The following is a 16,371-nucleotide window of genomic DNA, read 5'->3' on the forward strand; positions in this document are numbered from 1 at the left end:
TATTTTAACAAAACATTCAAATTTCCTCGGTCAAACAGCGTGCATTTGACCTTATTAACCAGAGAGCTTCTCAAAACGATGGCGTTGTTGTACAGTCTCAAACCACTCACTGTTGTAAAGAAGATTAATTGTTAAAAAAAAAACCCATAACATGTAAAAAATACAAAAAGGGACAAAGTTCTTCTCCACATAAACCATCTGTGAAAATATCAATCACAGCAGAACAAGAAACGTCCGAGGCGATTTCCATCAAGCTTAATCGGAACTCTTTAAATGGTCACCAACGCCTCCAAATGGATTGGTCAAAGCAAACGGGACCTGGACCACACACAATCAGCTCATTTACAGTGAACCTGAACATACCTGCTGCGGTCGTACACCTTTGTCATGGCCACCCACCTCCCTCCCCAACCAAGTCATGAGGTATTGCTTCCAAAGCATGAGATCTTCATGATGCCAATGCCTTGGTGGAGTCTTCCTGGATTTGACCAGAAGAAGACTCCTCCAAACTTGCTAGGTTAGCCGCAACCCTTATTGGTCACCCCTCTTCTCACCTTCTCACCCTTATCCCACCACCTCCTCCTCCTCCCCCCCACCTGCCCAGTCGCCGTACATTTTGTGGTCCAGCTGTCCTGGTAACGAGCATCGTTTCGAGTAAACGAAAGACTTCGCTGTGACGTGGTATTTTGGCCTAATTAAGCGAAGCTGTCATCCTGACAGCGACGCAGGCACTTCCGCATTCAGGCGGTGTGACAGGTACAGGTACCTCGGGAAGCTTGTCACAAATTGCAATTTATACTAACCTCAGGTTAATTAAATCAAGAGAAAGAACATTCGGTGGATTTATAAAGGCTTTGGGACTCAGGCAGACGGGAAAAAAGGAAATGCAACCGTAAATTCAATAATGTAAATAAATAAACAAGGTCACGGATGCTCGGGTAAAGGTGCCGTGCGGTCACCAGGTATTGACGTTTGCATTTCAAAAAAACGAGGGTTTTAAGCGGAAAAGCGGTAAACCAAGTACCAAAACATGGTAAACGAATCACGTGTGCCAAAGGATCAAAAAGACAAATTGGCACAAGAAGGTATTCACGCACAAATTGGACAGATGCAAATGGGTCCGAGGAATACCGAGAGAATGTTACAAATACCGGATGGTGATAGTTGATGAATTATTTAAAGATATAAATGAGTCACTTTTCTAATGTAACGGCCATGTTTTTTACATCTCCAATGAATAAGTAATATCATGGAGAAAGGAAAGGGCAGAAAGGAGATGAAATATGGGAGGGGCTTCAAGGTCTGGGGCCAACAGGAAATGACGACAGGACCGGCTTCGCAAAGACAAGGTGACCTTTCAACCATCAAGACCCAAAGGTCATGATGGTGTATCCCCTATGCCCTATGCGGCGCGTGCTGCGATCCCATTGCAGAAAATCTATCTTCATTGCAGATTAGCGGGAAATATTAAAAATGATGCTGAAGAAATGCGATGAATAATAAATGTAGACGATGTCATCTCACCATTCCCCAAAAAGTACTTGAAGTACCAGCGAGTGTGGCATTCCGGGTTTTCCAGGTGGACGTCCGTGCGTTGCCAGATTGGTGGAGCTTCGGCTTCCTTCAAAGCACCGTTGCCATGTGGGAAACAGGTGAAGGAAATAAACTAGGGGTGAAAACAAACTACGTCCACCTTCAGTGGCGGCGGTATTTACATCTTTCTCTATGGGGGAGGGAGAGGGTTAGGGTGGTGGGGGTGGGAGTTGCTGTGGGTGAGAGGGTTGGGTGAGGGTTGGATAAGAGGGTTGGGTGAGAGGGTTGGGTGAGAGGGTTGGGTGAGAGGGTTTGGTAAGAGGGTGGGTGAGAGGGTGGGTGAGAGGGTGGGTGAGAGGGTGGGTGAGAGGGTGGGTGAGAGGGTGGGTGAGAGGGTGGGTGAGAGGGTGGGTGAGAGGGTGGGTGAGAGGGTGGGTGAGAGGGTGGGTGAGAGGGTGGGTGAGAGGGTGGGTGAGAGGGTGGGTGAGAGGGTGGGTGAGAGGGTTGGGTGAGAGGGTTGGGTGAGAGGGTGGGTGAGAGGGTTGGGTGAGAGGGTGGGTGAGAGGGTTGGGTGAGAGGGTGGGTGAGAGGGTTGGGTGAGAGGGTTGGGTGAGAGGGTTGGGTGAGAGGGTTGGGTGAGAGGGTGGGTGAGAGGGTGGGTGAGAGGGTTGGGTGATGGGGGGAAAGAGATGGTTGGGGTGAGGAAGAAGGTTGAAGCGGTGGAGGGGGGAGGGGGAGTGTTAGGCAGGGGGAGAGTGTTGTAGTGGTGGGGAGGGAGTGTTGGAGTGGTGGGGAGGAGTGTTGGAGTGGTGGGGGGGGAGAGTGTTGTAGTGGTGGGGGGAGTGTTGGGGTGGTGGGAGGGGAGTGTTGTAATGGTGGGGGGAGAGTGTTTTATTGGTGGGAGGGGATGGAGGTGGTGGAGGGGTTGGGGAGGTGGTGGAGGGTACGGTTGGAATAGCAGGAGGGAGGTTGGAGTGGTGGGGAGAGGGTTGAAGGGTTGGAGTGGTAGAAGGTTGGAGAGTGTTGGAGTGGTGGGGAGAGGGGTGAAGGGTTGGAGTGGTAGAAGGTTGGAGAGTGTTAGAGTGGTGGGAGGGGAGTGTTGGAGTGGTAGGTGGGGAGGAGTGTTGGAGTGGTGGGGAGGAGTGTTGGAGTGGTGGTGGGAGGGGGGGAGGTGGTGGAGGGGTTGGGGGAGGTGGTGGAGGGGTTGGGGGAGGTGGTGGACGGGTTGGGGGACGTGGTGGAGGGTACCGTTGGAGTGGTAGGGAGGGGGGTGAAGGGTTGGAGTGGTAGGAGGGGAGTGTTGGAGTGGTAGGTGGGAAGGAGTGTTGGAGTGGTGGGGAGGAGTGTTGGAGTGGTGGGGAGGAGTGTTGGAGTGGTGGTGGGAGGGGGAGGTGGTGGAAGGGTTGGGGGAGGTGGTGGAGGGTACGGTTGGAGTGGTGGTGAGGGGGTTGAAGGGTTGGAGTGGTAGAAGGTTGGAGAGTGTTGAAGTGGTGGGGAGGGGGTGGGGGTGAAGAGAGTGTTGGAGTGGTGGGAGGAGGAGGGTTGGAGTAGGGAGGGTGAGAGTGGCTGGTAGTTAATATACAAACATAGTTATTGGAAGGAAATCCCTATACAGCAGGAATATCCGATTGAGATTCCAACAATCCAACAGAATACTGCAGCATCGGCACTTGAAATGATCATAACATGTTTTATCAGTCAAACCCTAAACGGAGACAGGTATCGTTCTGTTTCCAGAGCATGTGATCTTCTTCTGTTCCTTTTGTCTGCATTACCATAAGTTAGACAAATTGAGGTTTTTTTCCAACAATGGGTTCGCAGTTTGTGCCGATGACGTCATGTGCTCCGTGACATCTGATGCAGGAAGCACCTGCCTGTAGTTCAATGGCCAATGCCAGCTCTTCCATGAGCCTCAACCTCCACATAAAAAGCGCCTTCGGGCAGGTCCGTCTAAACAGCAAACCCCTCGTAGCCATGCGGCCTAGCTAGGATAGTATTGCCCCAGCACAACTCATTGAATGAAACGGAGGCAGAGTGCAAATGAGCTATAAGGCCTTGGTGCAGGGAAGGCCTCATTTGTTCTTCCTTCCGACATCCAACACAGATATGAAGCAAAGTAAAGATTTCCTTGCCAGAGATGGTCGACTTACAGCATCGTCTGCGCCATTCTCCACACGGAAACGACCCGCTCGCTGGATGGCACCGTCGGCCGCGCTGGAGATCAGCTGCAAGCACACGACAGCAAATGTGTTTCTCAGCACCAACAAGTAGAACATGACGTCTCACCTCGACAATAAAAACTCACCAACTCCACGGAGCCATAATGCTTGCGACTGAATACTCCTCGCCGGCAGCCCAAGTCTTCCGAGGCAGAACTGCGGAGATAAAAACAAACACAACGGTTATTCAAACATCTTCGCCTTCACAATGATGATCCAAGGCCCTGGGATATGCAAATTATGTGCAGGACGATTGCGTCTTTTCCCCCTGATCCCAATCTATCTACAATTCCCCAAATCCATCTTCCACCGCCCAGGTTAATTTTGTCAATCCAGCACGGACAGTCGGAGAGCCACTCTTCAGGTAGACGACAGGTGTGCATCGCTTCTTTGCTATTTTGAGTATGGAAGCAATTAGCAAATGGAACCGCACTCAGGGTTAGGCCATATCACTCAATGGTGAAGAATCACTTAAAAAATTATACTAGCTGGATCCGGATCTTCACCAAAATTGAATCGTTTCTTCCTTGTTAGACACCCAACCTGTCCACCAAGTTTCGTCCAAATCCATCGATAACATTTTGAGATGTCCTGCCATGTATAGTTTTCTCCCTACCTCCCAATGGTGAAGAATCACTTTAAAAAAAAAATTCTCATATCCGAATCCATATTCAGATCTTCACCAAAATCGAATCGATTCTTCCTTGTCAGACACACAACCTTTCCATCAAGTTTCGTCCAAATCCGTCCATAACTTTTTGAGATATCCTGCTACGTATCGTTTTGGCCTTATCTCCCAATGGTGAAGAATCACTTTAAAAATTAAACAATTCTCATATCCGAATTCACATTCAGATCATTACCAAAATCGAATCGAATCGTCCTTGTCAGACACCCAACCTGTCCATCAAGTTTCGTCCAAATCCATCGACAACTTTTTGAGATATCCTGCCACGTATCGTTTTTGGCCCGATGTCCCAATGGTGAAGAATTACTTTAAAAATTAAATAATTATCATATCCGAATCCACATTCAGATCTTCACCAAAATCTAATCGATTCTTCCTTGTCAGACACACAACCTTTCCATCAAGTTTCGTCCAAATCCGTCCATAACCTTTTGAGATATCCTGCCATGTATCGTTTTGGCCCTATCTCCCAATGGTGAAGAATCACTTAAAAAATTATACTAGCTGGATCCGGATCTTCACCAAAATTGAATCGTTTCTTCCTTGTTAGACACCCAACCTGTCCACCAAGTTTCGTCCAAATCCATCGATAACATTTTGAGATGTCCTGCCATGTATAGTTTTCTCCCTACCTCCCAATGGTGAAGAATCACTTTAAAAAAAAAATTCTCATATCCGAATCCATATTCAGATCTTTACCAAAATCGAATCGATTCTTCCTTGTCAGACACACAACCTTTCCATCAAGTTTCGTCCAAATCCGTCCATAACTTTTTGAGATATCCTGCTACGTATCGTTTTTGGCCCGATGTCCCAATGGTGAAGAATTACTTTAAAAATTAAATAATTATCATATCCGAATCCACATTCAGATCTTCACCAAAATCTAATCGATTCTTCCTTGTCAGACACACAACCTTTCCATCAAGTTTCGTCCAAATCCGTCCATAACCTTTTGAGATATCCTGCCATGTATCGTTTTGGCCCTATCTCCCAATGGTGAAGAATCACTTAAAAAATTAAAAAATCCTCATATCCGAATTCATATTCAGATCTTTACCAAAATCGAATCGAATCGTCCTTGTCAGACACCCAACCTGTCCATCAAGTTTTGTCCAAATCCATCGACAACGTTTTGAGATATCCTGCTACGTATCGTTTTTGGCCCGATGTCCCAATGGTGAAGAATTACTTTAAAAATTAAATAATTATCATATCCGAATCCACATTCAGATCTTCACCAAAATCTAATCGATTCTTCCTTGTCAGACACACAACCTTTCCATCAAGTTTCGTCCAAATCCGTCCATAACCTTTTGAGATATCCTGCCATGTATCGTTTTGGCCCTATCTCCCAATGGTGAAGAATCACTTAAAAAAGTAAATAATCCTCATATCCGAATTCATATTCAGATCTTTACCAAAATCGAATCGAATCGTCCTTGTCAGACACCCAACCTGTCCATCAAGTTTTGTCCAAATCCATCGACAACGTTTTGAGATATCCTGCTACGTATCGTGTTTGGCCCGATCTCCCAATGGTGAAGAATCACTTAAAAAATTAAATAATTATCATATCTGAATCCACATTCAGATCTTCACCAAAATTGAATCGATTCTTCCTTGTCAGACACCCAACCTGTCCAACACGTTTCGTCCAAATCCATCGATAACATTTTCAGATATCCTGCTACGTATCGTATTTGGCCCTATCTCCCAATGGTGAAAAATCACTTTAAAAATTAAATAATTCTCATATCCGAATTCATATTCATATCTTCACCAAAATCAAATCGATTCGTCCTTGTAACACACCCAACCTCTCCACCAAGTTTCGTCCATATCCATCCATAAATTTTTGAGATATCCTGATATGTATCGATTTCGGCCCTTTCTCCCAATGGTGAAGAATCACTTACAAAATTAAATAATCCCTGTATCCAAATTGATATTCAGATTTTCGCCAAAATCGAATCTATTTGTCCTTGCCAGACACCCAACCTGTCCACCAAGTTTCGTCCAAATCCATCGATAACTTTTTGAGATATCCTGCTATGTATCGATTTTGGCCCTATCACCCAATGGTGAAGAATCACTTTTAAAAATCTAGTAGCCGGATCCGAATCCGGATCTTCACCAAAATCTAATCATTTCGTCGTTGTCACACATGCGAAAACTCTGCCAAATTTAGTCCGAATCAGTCCACAACCTTTTGAGATATTTTGTTCACAAACGGACAGACAGGGGTGAGTAAAAACATAGCCTCCATCCACCTTTGGTGGCGGAGGTAATTATAGGGAACTCGAGAGCCACCTGTACAATCACGTGGACGCATCCGACTGCGTTTTGAGTGGGCAAGTGCAAAACGAGAATGGAACGAATCAGGCCATGAGATGAAACATCGAGGCCTACTCATTCACACCTAGTAGTACTGTTACTGCTAAGCACTTGCGAACTCTACTTCCTCGGGCTGAGAAAAGCACCAATATCACCTTAAGTTTCATGGAGGAACTAAATTACTCAGAGAGGTGGAGAGCAACGGAGACAGAAGTGCAATTGGGATGAGTGCCTGTCCGAATGAAGAAAACACTACAATTGAAACAGATTGCTGAGTCACCGACGGTGGAACAACTGCTTGTGCCAGTCCAATGGATGATGCTCCATTTAGTTTGTGCTAATTTGATTTGGTAAAGACATATTAAGCACATTGTAACAACGGGAAAAGCACCGAATTCTCACTGCACTCGACTCCCTCTCTCCCCATCGCCTCCCAACTCCTGCCAATCAGTCCAAACCCTCACAGTGACTTTTTCTTCAACTTCATGCCCCCGCCTCGTCCTCCGCAGTCAATTAATGACTCTCCAAACACTTTTCTTTCTCTCTTCTCATGACATAATAGTAGTTAAAGTTTCATCACAAATAGCTTGAGTAATGTCCCCTTTGGATCCCATAAATTGAGGCCAAAAATTAAATATTTAACAATAAAGCAGGGATATATATATATATGTATATAGATACGTATATATAGATATATATATATAGATATATATATATATATATATATATATATATATATATATATATATACATAATTATAATGTAACTATCCCAACAGATCTGCTATTGCCAAACATGGTCTTAAGGAAGGGCACACACCTTTGTGGGATAGGGTTCATATTTTGGGTTTTACCCTTAACAGGACCAGAAGACGTATCTTGGAGGTTTGGCACATGGAAGAAACTGTTACATCAATCACGCAGGAGGAGATTGACTTACCATTAGCATTTGATCCACTCTTGTGAAAACGGAGCGGGGATTCCCTGACTTCAAATAGAGATTCCACATAATGTTGTCATCCAAGGTTTTGATCAGGATAATATTCCCCAACCCACCCCACCCCTCCTCCCACCCTCCTTTGTTTCTCACCACATCTTTACCCATAGCATATGGCCATGTGTTTATGTTGTTACGTTTGGGGGGGGTATGGATTCCTTAGTTCAGGTAGAGTGTATAAATTAGTGTGCTCCGACTGTCGTGAAGAAGAAGAAACCCCATGTATTAAGTAGGGATTCGATAGACCGTGTGTCGTGGAAGAGCGTATCTTCGTCCCCATCAGAGGGGTGGGGCTTGTTAATTAGCGAGGGATTATGAGTAATCGATTCCCTGTTTGTAATTAGCTCTGTAATCTTTTCCTGTGTTCCTTATGACACCACACTCGACACCTAGCCAGAAATCGCCCATTAAACACAATAATTAAAAACCCAACCGGAAATCAGGCATCGAACAATACTGCTGGAGCCGGAGCCGCTACATCACCACAGGCACAGGCAGGCCGAGAGCCACGCCCCGAAGAGCAGTGATTGGTCCGGGGTTTGGTTGGCACAGGGACTGGTAAGATGAGACTCGCTAATAGGGTCGGAGACGGAGACGGAGACGGAGGCGTGTCGAGATGACATCAGAGTTGGAGCGGTGGACATTTTCCCTTCTCGTTCTGGAGACCATAGCGAACGGTCATTAATGCCTCTCTCGTCCCTTCTCGTTTTGGAACTGTTGGTGAACAGTCGTGTTCCGACATCCTGCTAGTGGTCGTGAGGATGGGAATGGCGGAGGGAGAGCGGCAGTTTCTGTGCAGAGATCGTGAGGACAGGCAAGGCTGGAAGAGCGAGATGCACGCCTGCTCGTTTGCTTCGCGCGGTCGGCCTACTTCGCGCCAACTAGCGCGTTTCACGCATAAAGATGCCGAGGCCTCAGACGATCTTGACAATCCCTGACGAGACTGACGAGACAGCCCAGCCGACCAGAGCTAAGTGCACACAGACACATATTTATTTTCAGTTATTTTATCCTTTGTCTGTTCACTGCGTCTGTGTGGGGGCGCTCCAACTTAGGAATTTATTGTTAGTTGACCGTGTTTTATTTTCTTACCGGTATTTTCTTGTACATTTTAAACTCGTCTGGGTTTGAGTTGATTTATTGCAGGTTTGAGGACTGCCGGTGGGATCCGTGAAGGTAAGTGCTCTGGCTTCTCTCCCACTTGCCCCCACGCGTATTTTCCGCTATATCTTGACTGAACGCCTCGGAGTTAAAGCCCGGTTGGAAATCCATTTCCTTGGAAGATTTTAATCACCAAGAACGTGACAATATTGATACCATTACATGTTATTTCCTGCTTTCATCTCACTAACTAATAGGGTTACACTAACTTATGATCACTTGTTTAAAATTTTACCGATTGTTCCAGAGTGTAGCTAAACATTTTGGTTATAATCCAGTTTTATTTATGTTATGGTTTTGAGCCGTTAATGTGCTGTGAATTTTAAAATTTGGTGATTACGGTCTGAGTTAACGAGAGCGATGTGATATATGTTTTGATTGGCTGTCCAGCTTTGCCCACCCCCACTTTTGAGTATATAATGGGGTTTGGAGATCATTTTATCACTCTTGAGTAAAGGTTAACGGATGCATGTGGTTTTTCACATGTTGTTAACCAAAACGTTGAGTCATTGTTGGTTCAATTAAAGGTTGGAGATGTTACCATGGAGTCCTTTAAATTTATATATCTGTGCAGTGCATGTGTTGTGTTGTCTTGTTTTGTCACAACTAATACCTCAAACTTTTGTGAAATCGTACCAAACTTTTGGTATGCACTTATCTCTCCCGTGTGTATGTCCTAAAGGTTTTTTTGTTTTTTTTTCATTTGAAAAACGTTTTTATTTTTTTATTTAAAAAAAAACAAAAAAAACTCAACTTACATCTTGAACTTCAATTGTTTATTAAATGTAATACAACGCATATTAAAAATACATTTCTGCTAAATAATTGTTTATATTATGATTGGTGGGAACCATGACAAAACAGAAACTCAGGTGCAGCCAGCCATCTATCTATATATCTACATATCTGGGCAGTGTCTGTGTTGTCACTGAACTACTCCCTCAAACTTTTGTTTCTGTGATTGTGAAGTGTTTTGAATCACGTGGTGGTGAGGTGTTTTAATTTCATGATGGTGAGGTGTTTTTAATTACGTGGTGGTGAGGTGTTTTTAAATAACGTGGTGGTGTGTTTTTAAATCACGTGGTGGTGAGGTGTTTTTAATTACGTGGTGGTGAGGTGTTTTGAATGACATGGTGGTGGGGTGTTTTGAATTACGTGGTGGTGAGGCATTTTGAATTACGTGGTGGTGAGGTGTTTTGAATTACATGGTGGTGAGGTATTTTTAATTAAGTAGTGGTGAGGTGTTTTGAATTACATGGGGGTGAAGTGTTTTGAATTACGTGGAGGTGAGGTGTTTTTAATTATGTGGTTGTGAGGTGTTTTTAATTACATGGTGGTGGGGTGTTTTGAATTACGTGGTGGTGAGGTGTTTTGAATTACATGGTGGTGGGGTGTTTTGAATTACGTGGTGGTGAGGTGTTTTAAATTACATGGTGGTGGGGTGTTTTGAATTACGTGGTGGTGAGGTGTTTTTAATTATGTGGTGGTGAGGTATAATCATCTCAAACTTCCAGTCTGCACCTACCACTCACGTATGTATGTGCTGAATGGTTCTTTTTTTATTGATTATATATTTTTTCAACCTTAAATCTTCAACCTAAATTGCTTATAAAAATGTAATATCGCAAACACTACAAATAAATTTGTGCAAAATAATTGTTTGTATTATCATTGGTGTAAATCATGACAACACAGCAACTCAGGTACAATCATTATCCTCAGCTAAAACAAGCCCGTTCCTCAGTAACGACGCATGGTGAGGCGAGCGTAGCGAGCCAAGCTAGTGTATGTATATATATATATATATACATATTGTTGCGGATATGGGATTTGCATCCATCCATATCCGCTTGTAAATATTCCCCTATTTCCTCAATACTTCCCAACTATCCCCAATCCCCCATTCCCTAGTCCCATTTTCTGTAAACAACACTCTGTAGACCCGACCTCCCCCTATTTCCCCCATTAAATGTCGTGCCCAGGTTCACCGCATCTCATGTAAGACAACTATAGGACATCTTGCTAGTTATTCTTAGTCTATGTCAGTTAAGGACTCGTTTCCATTAATTCTGACCCTTCGTTGCACCAGAATGTGATTGTATGGCACCGTTAGGAAGTTTAGGACCTCCCAATACCTCCCCGCAGCTCTTCCTCACGGTTCAGCAACAACAACAACAACAACAGCAACGGCAGCGGCGGGCGCGGGAAGTGCGCGTCCTCACTCCGGCTTGGTTGGTGGGAGGTGTTGGGAGGGCACCAGGCTTTCCCAGCGAGCCGCCATCGAACATGTGCTCGACGGGGTTACCAAATAGGGGCTCCCTGTCAGCTCCTCGTCAAGGGCAGAGCCCGGTAACCCCCGCACCCAATGGAAGCGGCGGACCGGCCCCAGTGGGGCGGAGCCAACCAGCCGAGGGCGTGTCACTCCCCGCTGAGCATGCGCAGGAAGAGGGAGGTGACGTCAGATGCGCGCTGAGCTTGGAGCAAGCAAGACGTACCCTCCGAGCGCTGTGAGGCCTCCGCGCATCTTCTGGACTGGACCGTGCTTTATCTTGTCCCCGAGCCAAGGTGCACCTTGTGCCATCGAACTACCTGTCCCTCCCTGCCATCAATCCCTGTGTAAGTCAGCCTTGTTCCGTTTGTCTGTGGTCTGTCCGGGAATAGATAAGATTGTATTTAAGTGCCCATCTCTTCTGTGTCTTTTACCTCACTCTGCCGTGTAATCTACCCCTTTTCTCCACCACTGTAATTATACCCTCCTCCGGAGGTCTTGAGAACTGTACCCCTTGCGTCGTTTCCTCTTTCCCAGTCGTCGCGTCCTTTCCATCATTGATTTGGCATAGCGCGATTTGGTCAACGTCTGGGTGGAATCGGGGTCTAGTCGGGGAATAACTGTTCGGTCGCGGCAATACCACCGCTCGGTAAATAACATCTAAACCGCGTCCGTAACAATTGGTGTCGGGAGTGAGATACGGACCCGAAGCGCGCTTAACGCGCTCAAAATTATAAGTCACCGAAATTTGATTTTGTTTTACAAAAAACCCGAATTTTGAAAGTCGCGCTATGGGAGATCAAGACGGCTGGGTTCCGGTAGAGGAGAGTGAGGCAGGGTCGATCCAGGACCAAATTGAGGGACATGAGGAGAGCGAAGCAGTGAGGGCGGCAGGTTCGCAAAATGGCGTCCTCGCGCACGAGGTTACGGGCGCGCAAAATGGCGCCTCGCACATGGCTACGGCGACCGCGCCCGCGACCGTAGCAGCGCCGCTGGTGGATTCGAACCTTTTTTTCCTGCAAATGAGGGCCCTTATGGGACAAATGGGAGACCAAATTGGAGGTTTGAAAAACAGTATAGAGGCTCAGAGTGAGCAAATGGGGGTAATGGGGTCCAATAGCGAGAAATTGAGGGAGGCCATGGGGGCCAATAGCCAACGGTTAGAACAAAGGATGGGGTCCAATAGCGAGCAATTGAGGGAGGACATGGGGGCCCAGATCGGAGGGTTAGGGAGTAGAATAGAGGGATTAGACAATAGATTAGGGGAAATACAGGAGGGGTTAACGGGGGTAGAAAACAGAATGGCCGCTCAAGAGAATCAAATGGAAGGGATGAAAAAGGGGTTAGAGGGGTTAGAAAACAGTATGGCAGGCAAATTGAGGGACATGAGGGACCAAGCGGAAAGGGAAGTTAAAAAAATGGGGCAGCAGATAGAGGGGGTCAGAATGGGGGTAGAAACTAAATTGGATGCTCACAGGGAGGAAATGGAGCAGATGAGGGTGGCATCTGGGCAGGAGATGCAAGTGATGGGAGAGGAGATCAGAAGAGGTGTGAGTGAGGAGGTCGGAGGAGTGCGCAAGGAGGTGAGGCACTGTGAGGAGCGCATGGAGAAGGAGGTGAGAAAGGGGACCGTAAAATTGCAAGGTGGTATAGAGGAGTTGACGCTGGGAGTAGAACAACTGACAGTGGGACAAAAGGAGTTGGGGGACCAGGTAAAGAAGAACACAGCGGTAATAGAGGGTTTAAAATCGACACAGAAGGAGATGAAAAAGGACGTAGGGGTAATTAAAAAAGAGTGTCAGATGGTACGTGAGGGACTGACAACGAGGTTGGACGAGGTGACAGAGGTAATGGAGACGAAGGACCGGCAGGTGAGGACGCACATAGAAACGGTCAAGGTGGCCTTAGAGGACGAGCTTGAGGAGACGCACCGGGAAATAAAAGAGGTGAAGCAGAAATTAGAAGAAGTGGAAGAAGGGGTAAGCGAAATTAAGAAGCGACGGAGAGGGGATAAGAAAGAGATCAAAGAGGAAGTGAAAGAATTGGTCCAAAGTCTGTGTTCGGATCGTGATGATGTGCTCATTAACCGGATGAGGGATTCGCAGGTGATGGAGGAGAAGCGAAGAGAAAGAGGACCCGGTGTAAGTGGTGACCAATATGGTCGTGCGTATGATGCGCCAGGTGATTTAATAAGCTTGGGGGTCGAGATGGACCCGGATGTTCGTGAGAGGCCAAGAGTGAGGTGTATGGCTGGTCCGGAGTGTATGGAACGAGGGTGCGAGCGAGAGGGTCCGGTGATGGGAGAGGTGTGAGGTGTGAGTGAGCAAGGTTGTGGTGGTATGGAATGGGTAGCGGGTTGCGGAAGCGTGACCCATGCATCGACACCAACAGGGGTAGTTTTTAGAGGGACAGGGGAGGCACGGGAGCCCCTTGGGGGTAATGTACTGTGGGGGCCCAGCCGGTTCGGCCCCGCGCTGACCCCGCAAGGGGCGACGCACGGGGTCCGGCAGGCGGGCAACGACTCACATACAAGGTGGTCCCACAAGGTCCCACTCGCGCCGTATGACGGTGGGTAAGGGTGGCATCCCTGCCACCCTTCCCATGATTGGGGGCAAATGCGCAATAGTTTATGGGGTGGCTATGACAACCGAGCCAGGGAGGGCTTGGTTATATTGATAGGGACTAGAGGTGACTATGGGTGACAAGATTTAAGTAAGAGACTTGGTACCTGTAGTGGGGACGTAGTAGCTTAGTGTTTGATAATGACGTGGGAGCGCTGAGTGTAAGGGAAGACGGAGGAGCGCGAGTTTTAGAAGGGAGTAGACAGAGCAGATGATGCAGTGTGAATGGAAGTGCTGGTGAGCAGCTTCAAATGAGGCATCGGTGAGGCAATGCTCCGAGGTGTGTGTGAGTGTACAAGTGATGAATGAGAGAGCATTGCGGATGAGTGTCATGGTGAGTAGTGAGTGTTGTGGATCAGCGCGAATGCGCTTGGGGGAGAGAAGGGTGCAGGCGGCACCAAGTATGAGAGCACAGGTGTGCAAGTACAGGTGTGTGGAATATATGGAGCAGAGAATGAGTGGAGTGGAGAGAGTTGGAGTAAGTGGTACGGAGTGGTGTGCATGGTGCGAAGGTGTGGATGGGGGAAGAGTGGACCCCCTTTTCACGAGTACCCGGGGAGGGTAGTTTAAAGAATAGTTAGAAGGTATAGGTAAATTGTGGTGCGGTTGCAGAATGGTATTGTGGATGGGTGCATTGGTGTGGTGAAATTGGCTGGTCGTGTGGCCTGTTAGTATGAGTGTGAATGGTTGGGCACTCCGCCACTGTTAGATGTCGGCCAGGTGAGGCCGCAGGTGGGCTCTGGGAGCCGTTAGTGTCAGTGGGTGCCTGAGGATCCCGGGTGTGGATCGGGCAGCCCGTGCCAGAGAGGGCACTGAGGGGGTGAGAGTGCGAGAGGGCCTTCCCCAGTTAGTTAGGTTAGGGTGAGGAGCAGGTGAGCTCGGTAGGTAACAACAGTGGTGGAGGTGTGCAGGTGGGCGGACCAGCTGGGAGCGTCACACGACCCAGCCACGAAATTGTGCGGGGGCACCGAGTGTTGAATCGGGGAGTGAGACCCAAATTGATGGTGTGCACCACAGATGGTCAATGGGATTTTGGTTCTTCGAACCACATAGAGTAATGAGGGCCAATGGTTTGGCAGGAGAAAGACCCCGGGTAATGTAAAGTTGTTAAAGTCATTTAGGAAATAGTTAGGATTGATGAACCTGTCGCACCATACGCAGCCACTTACCTGAGGTGATGATGATGACTCCACACCTGTGTTTTCTTTGTTTTGTGTTGCAGGAAATGAGAATTGCTGTTTGGATTTGTGAGACGCATCACGACGTGGATAAGACATTGGGGTGATTCCATCTCTCCCTCCTTAGGAGGGACTGATGATGAATTGGTGATGGCAGATTTTGATGTTGAATTGGTGATGGCAGATTTTGATGAGAGTTGGAAATGGCAAATTTGATTGGTTAGGAGGGAGAGAAGACGAATTTGGTTTATGGGAGGAACGGGGAAGACAGTAGGGACGTTTGTTGATGTGTAAAGTAGAGGTTTATGGGTAGTGTTGTGTTTTGTGGATACAGTAAGGGGTAAGGGAGGGGCAATGTAGGTTACCTGGTTGGGGGGGGGGGGGCGTACGGTAGGAACGTACCTGTCTCACCTGGTTCCCATGTGCCCCCAGTGTGCATTACCTTGTATTGCATGCACTTTTGCGCCCCTACCACCTTACTCACTTGTCTTCTTTTGTCTCCCACCTCCGAGGATCTGGCTTTGGGGCAGAGAGAGAGGAGAGAGAGGTGCTGGCTCCGCAGTTGTGGGCCTGTACTTCCGCTGCTTGCTGCCTGGATCGATACACCATATGGACCGCAATTTTTGTGGCCGCCCACAATGGACCGCAGTTCTTTTGCGGTCAAGCACCACCCGTGGATGGACCTGGGTCAACGTGGCACCTATGCCATACAGGTGAACCACCTTTAGTTGGCCCCCTGACGGCCACAATTAAGAAATGGACGCGGTTGGCACCTTTCTTTATTTCTAAAGAAGCCAGAAGGCCAAGTGCACTCCATGAAGGCAAGACCAGCGGCAGAACATCGGCCGGCTGCGACACCACCGGTGACCATGGACACTTAATTGTGCATTGTTATTGAACACTTTATTGGTGCACCGGATGGTGCTGACTGTGCGTATGGGGTGGTGCTTTTCGTGCTTGGACGGGGTGCTCTGCACATTATTAAAGGCCGTAGGGCCACAGGGCACTCGTGGGTTGGTGTATCGATGCTGGCATGCGTGCTCTCCCTATGCATAACATCTGCATGTGTTCCCCAAAGAACAGGTCCTGGATCGTAGTGTAAATATCAGTGTAGTCTTGTATAAATGATGCTCCCTACCGGCTGTATGTTTAGTTTGAGGATACTTTCCGCGATTCGGTTATCCTGTGGGTGTGTTTCTGTTAGGAGAAGGGTGCAACGTCGCAGGGGGACATATTTACTCATTTGTGAACATCTGTAAAACTGTCGCACTCAGGGTTGAGTTAATAGTAGAGGGAACTACATCTGAGTGCCACACTAAAGTAGGTAAAAATTTATCGGGTCGGGACGCCCCGAGGTAGAGAAGGGTGC

The 16,371-nt window shown here is 47.3% G+C and overlaps 1 protein-coding gene across 1 annotated transcript in view; it reads right to left on the reverse strand.

The window, feature by feature from the left end:
• GARNL3 (GTPase activating Rap/RanGAP domain like 3) overlaps positions 1–16,371 on the reverse strand; it is a 156,175-nt gene that overhangs the window by 91,529 nt on the left and 48,275 nt on the right. Inside the window, exons 2-4 of the mRNA XM_068134047.2 lie at positions 3,839–3,908; positions 3,684–3,758; positions 1,525–1,621 (exon numbers count right to left, since the gene is read on the reverse strand). Coding sequence (XP_067990148.2) covers positions 1,525–1,621; positions 3,684–3,758; positions 3,839–3,908 — 242 coding nt within the window. The remainder of the gene's footprint in view (positions 1–1,524; positions 1,622–3,683; positions 3,759–3,838; positions 3,909–16,371) is intronic.

This window comes from Myxine glutinosa, chromosome 13 (assembly GCF_964187855.1).
Source record: "Myxine glutinosa chromosome 13, kmMyxGlut1.1, whole genome shotgun sequence".
NCBI classification, from domain to species: Eukaryota; Metazoa; Chordata; class Myxini; order Myxiniformes; family Myxinidae; genus Myxine; species Myxine glutinosa.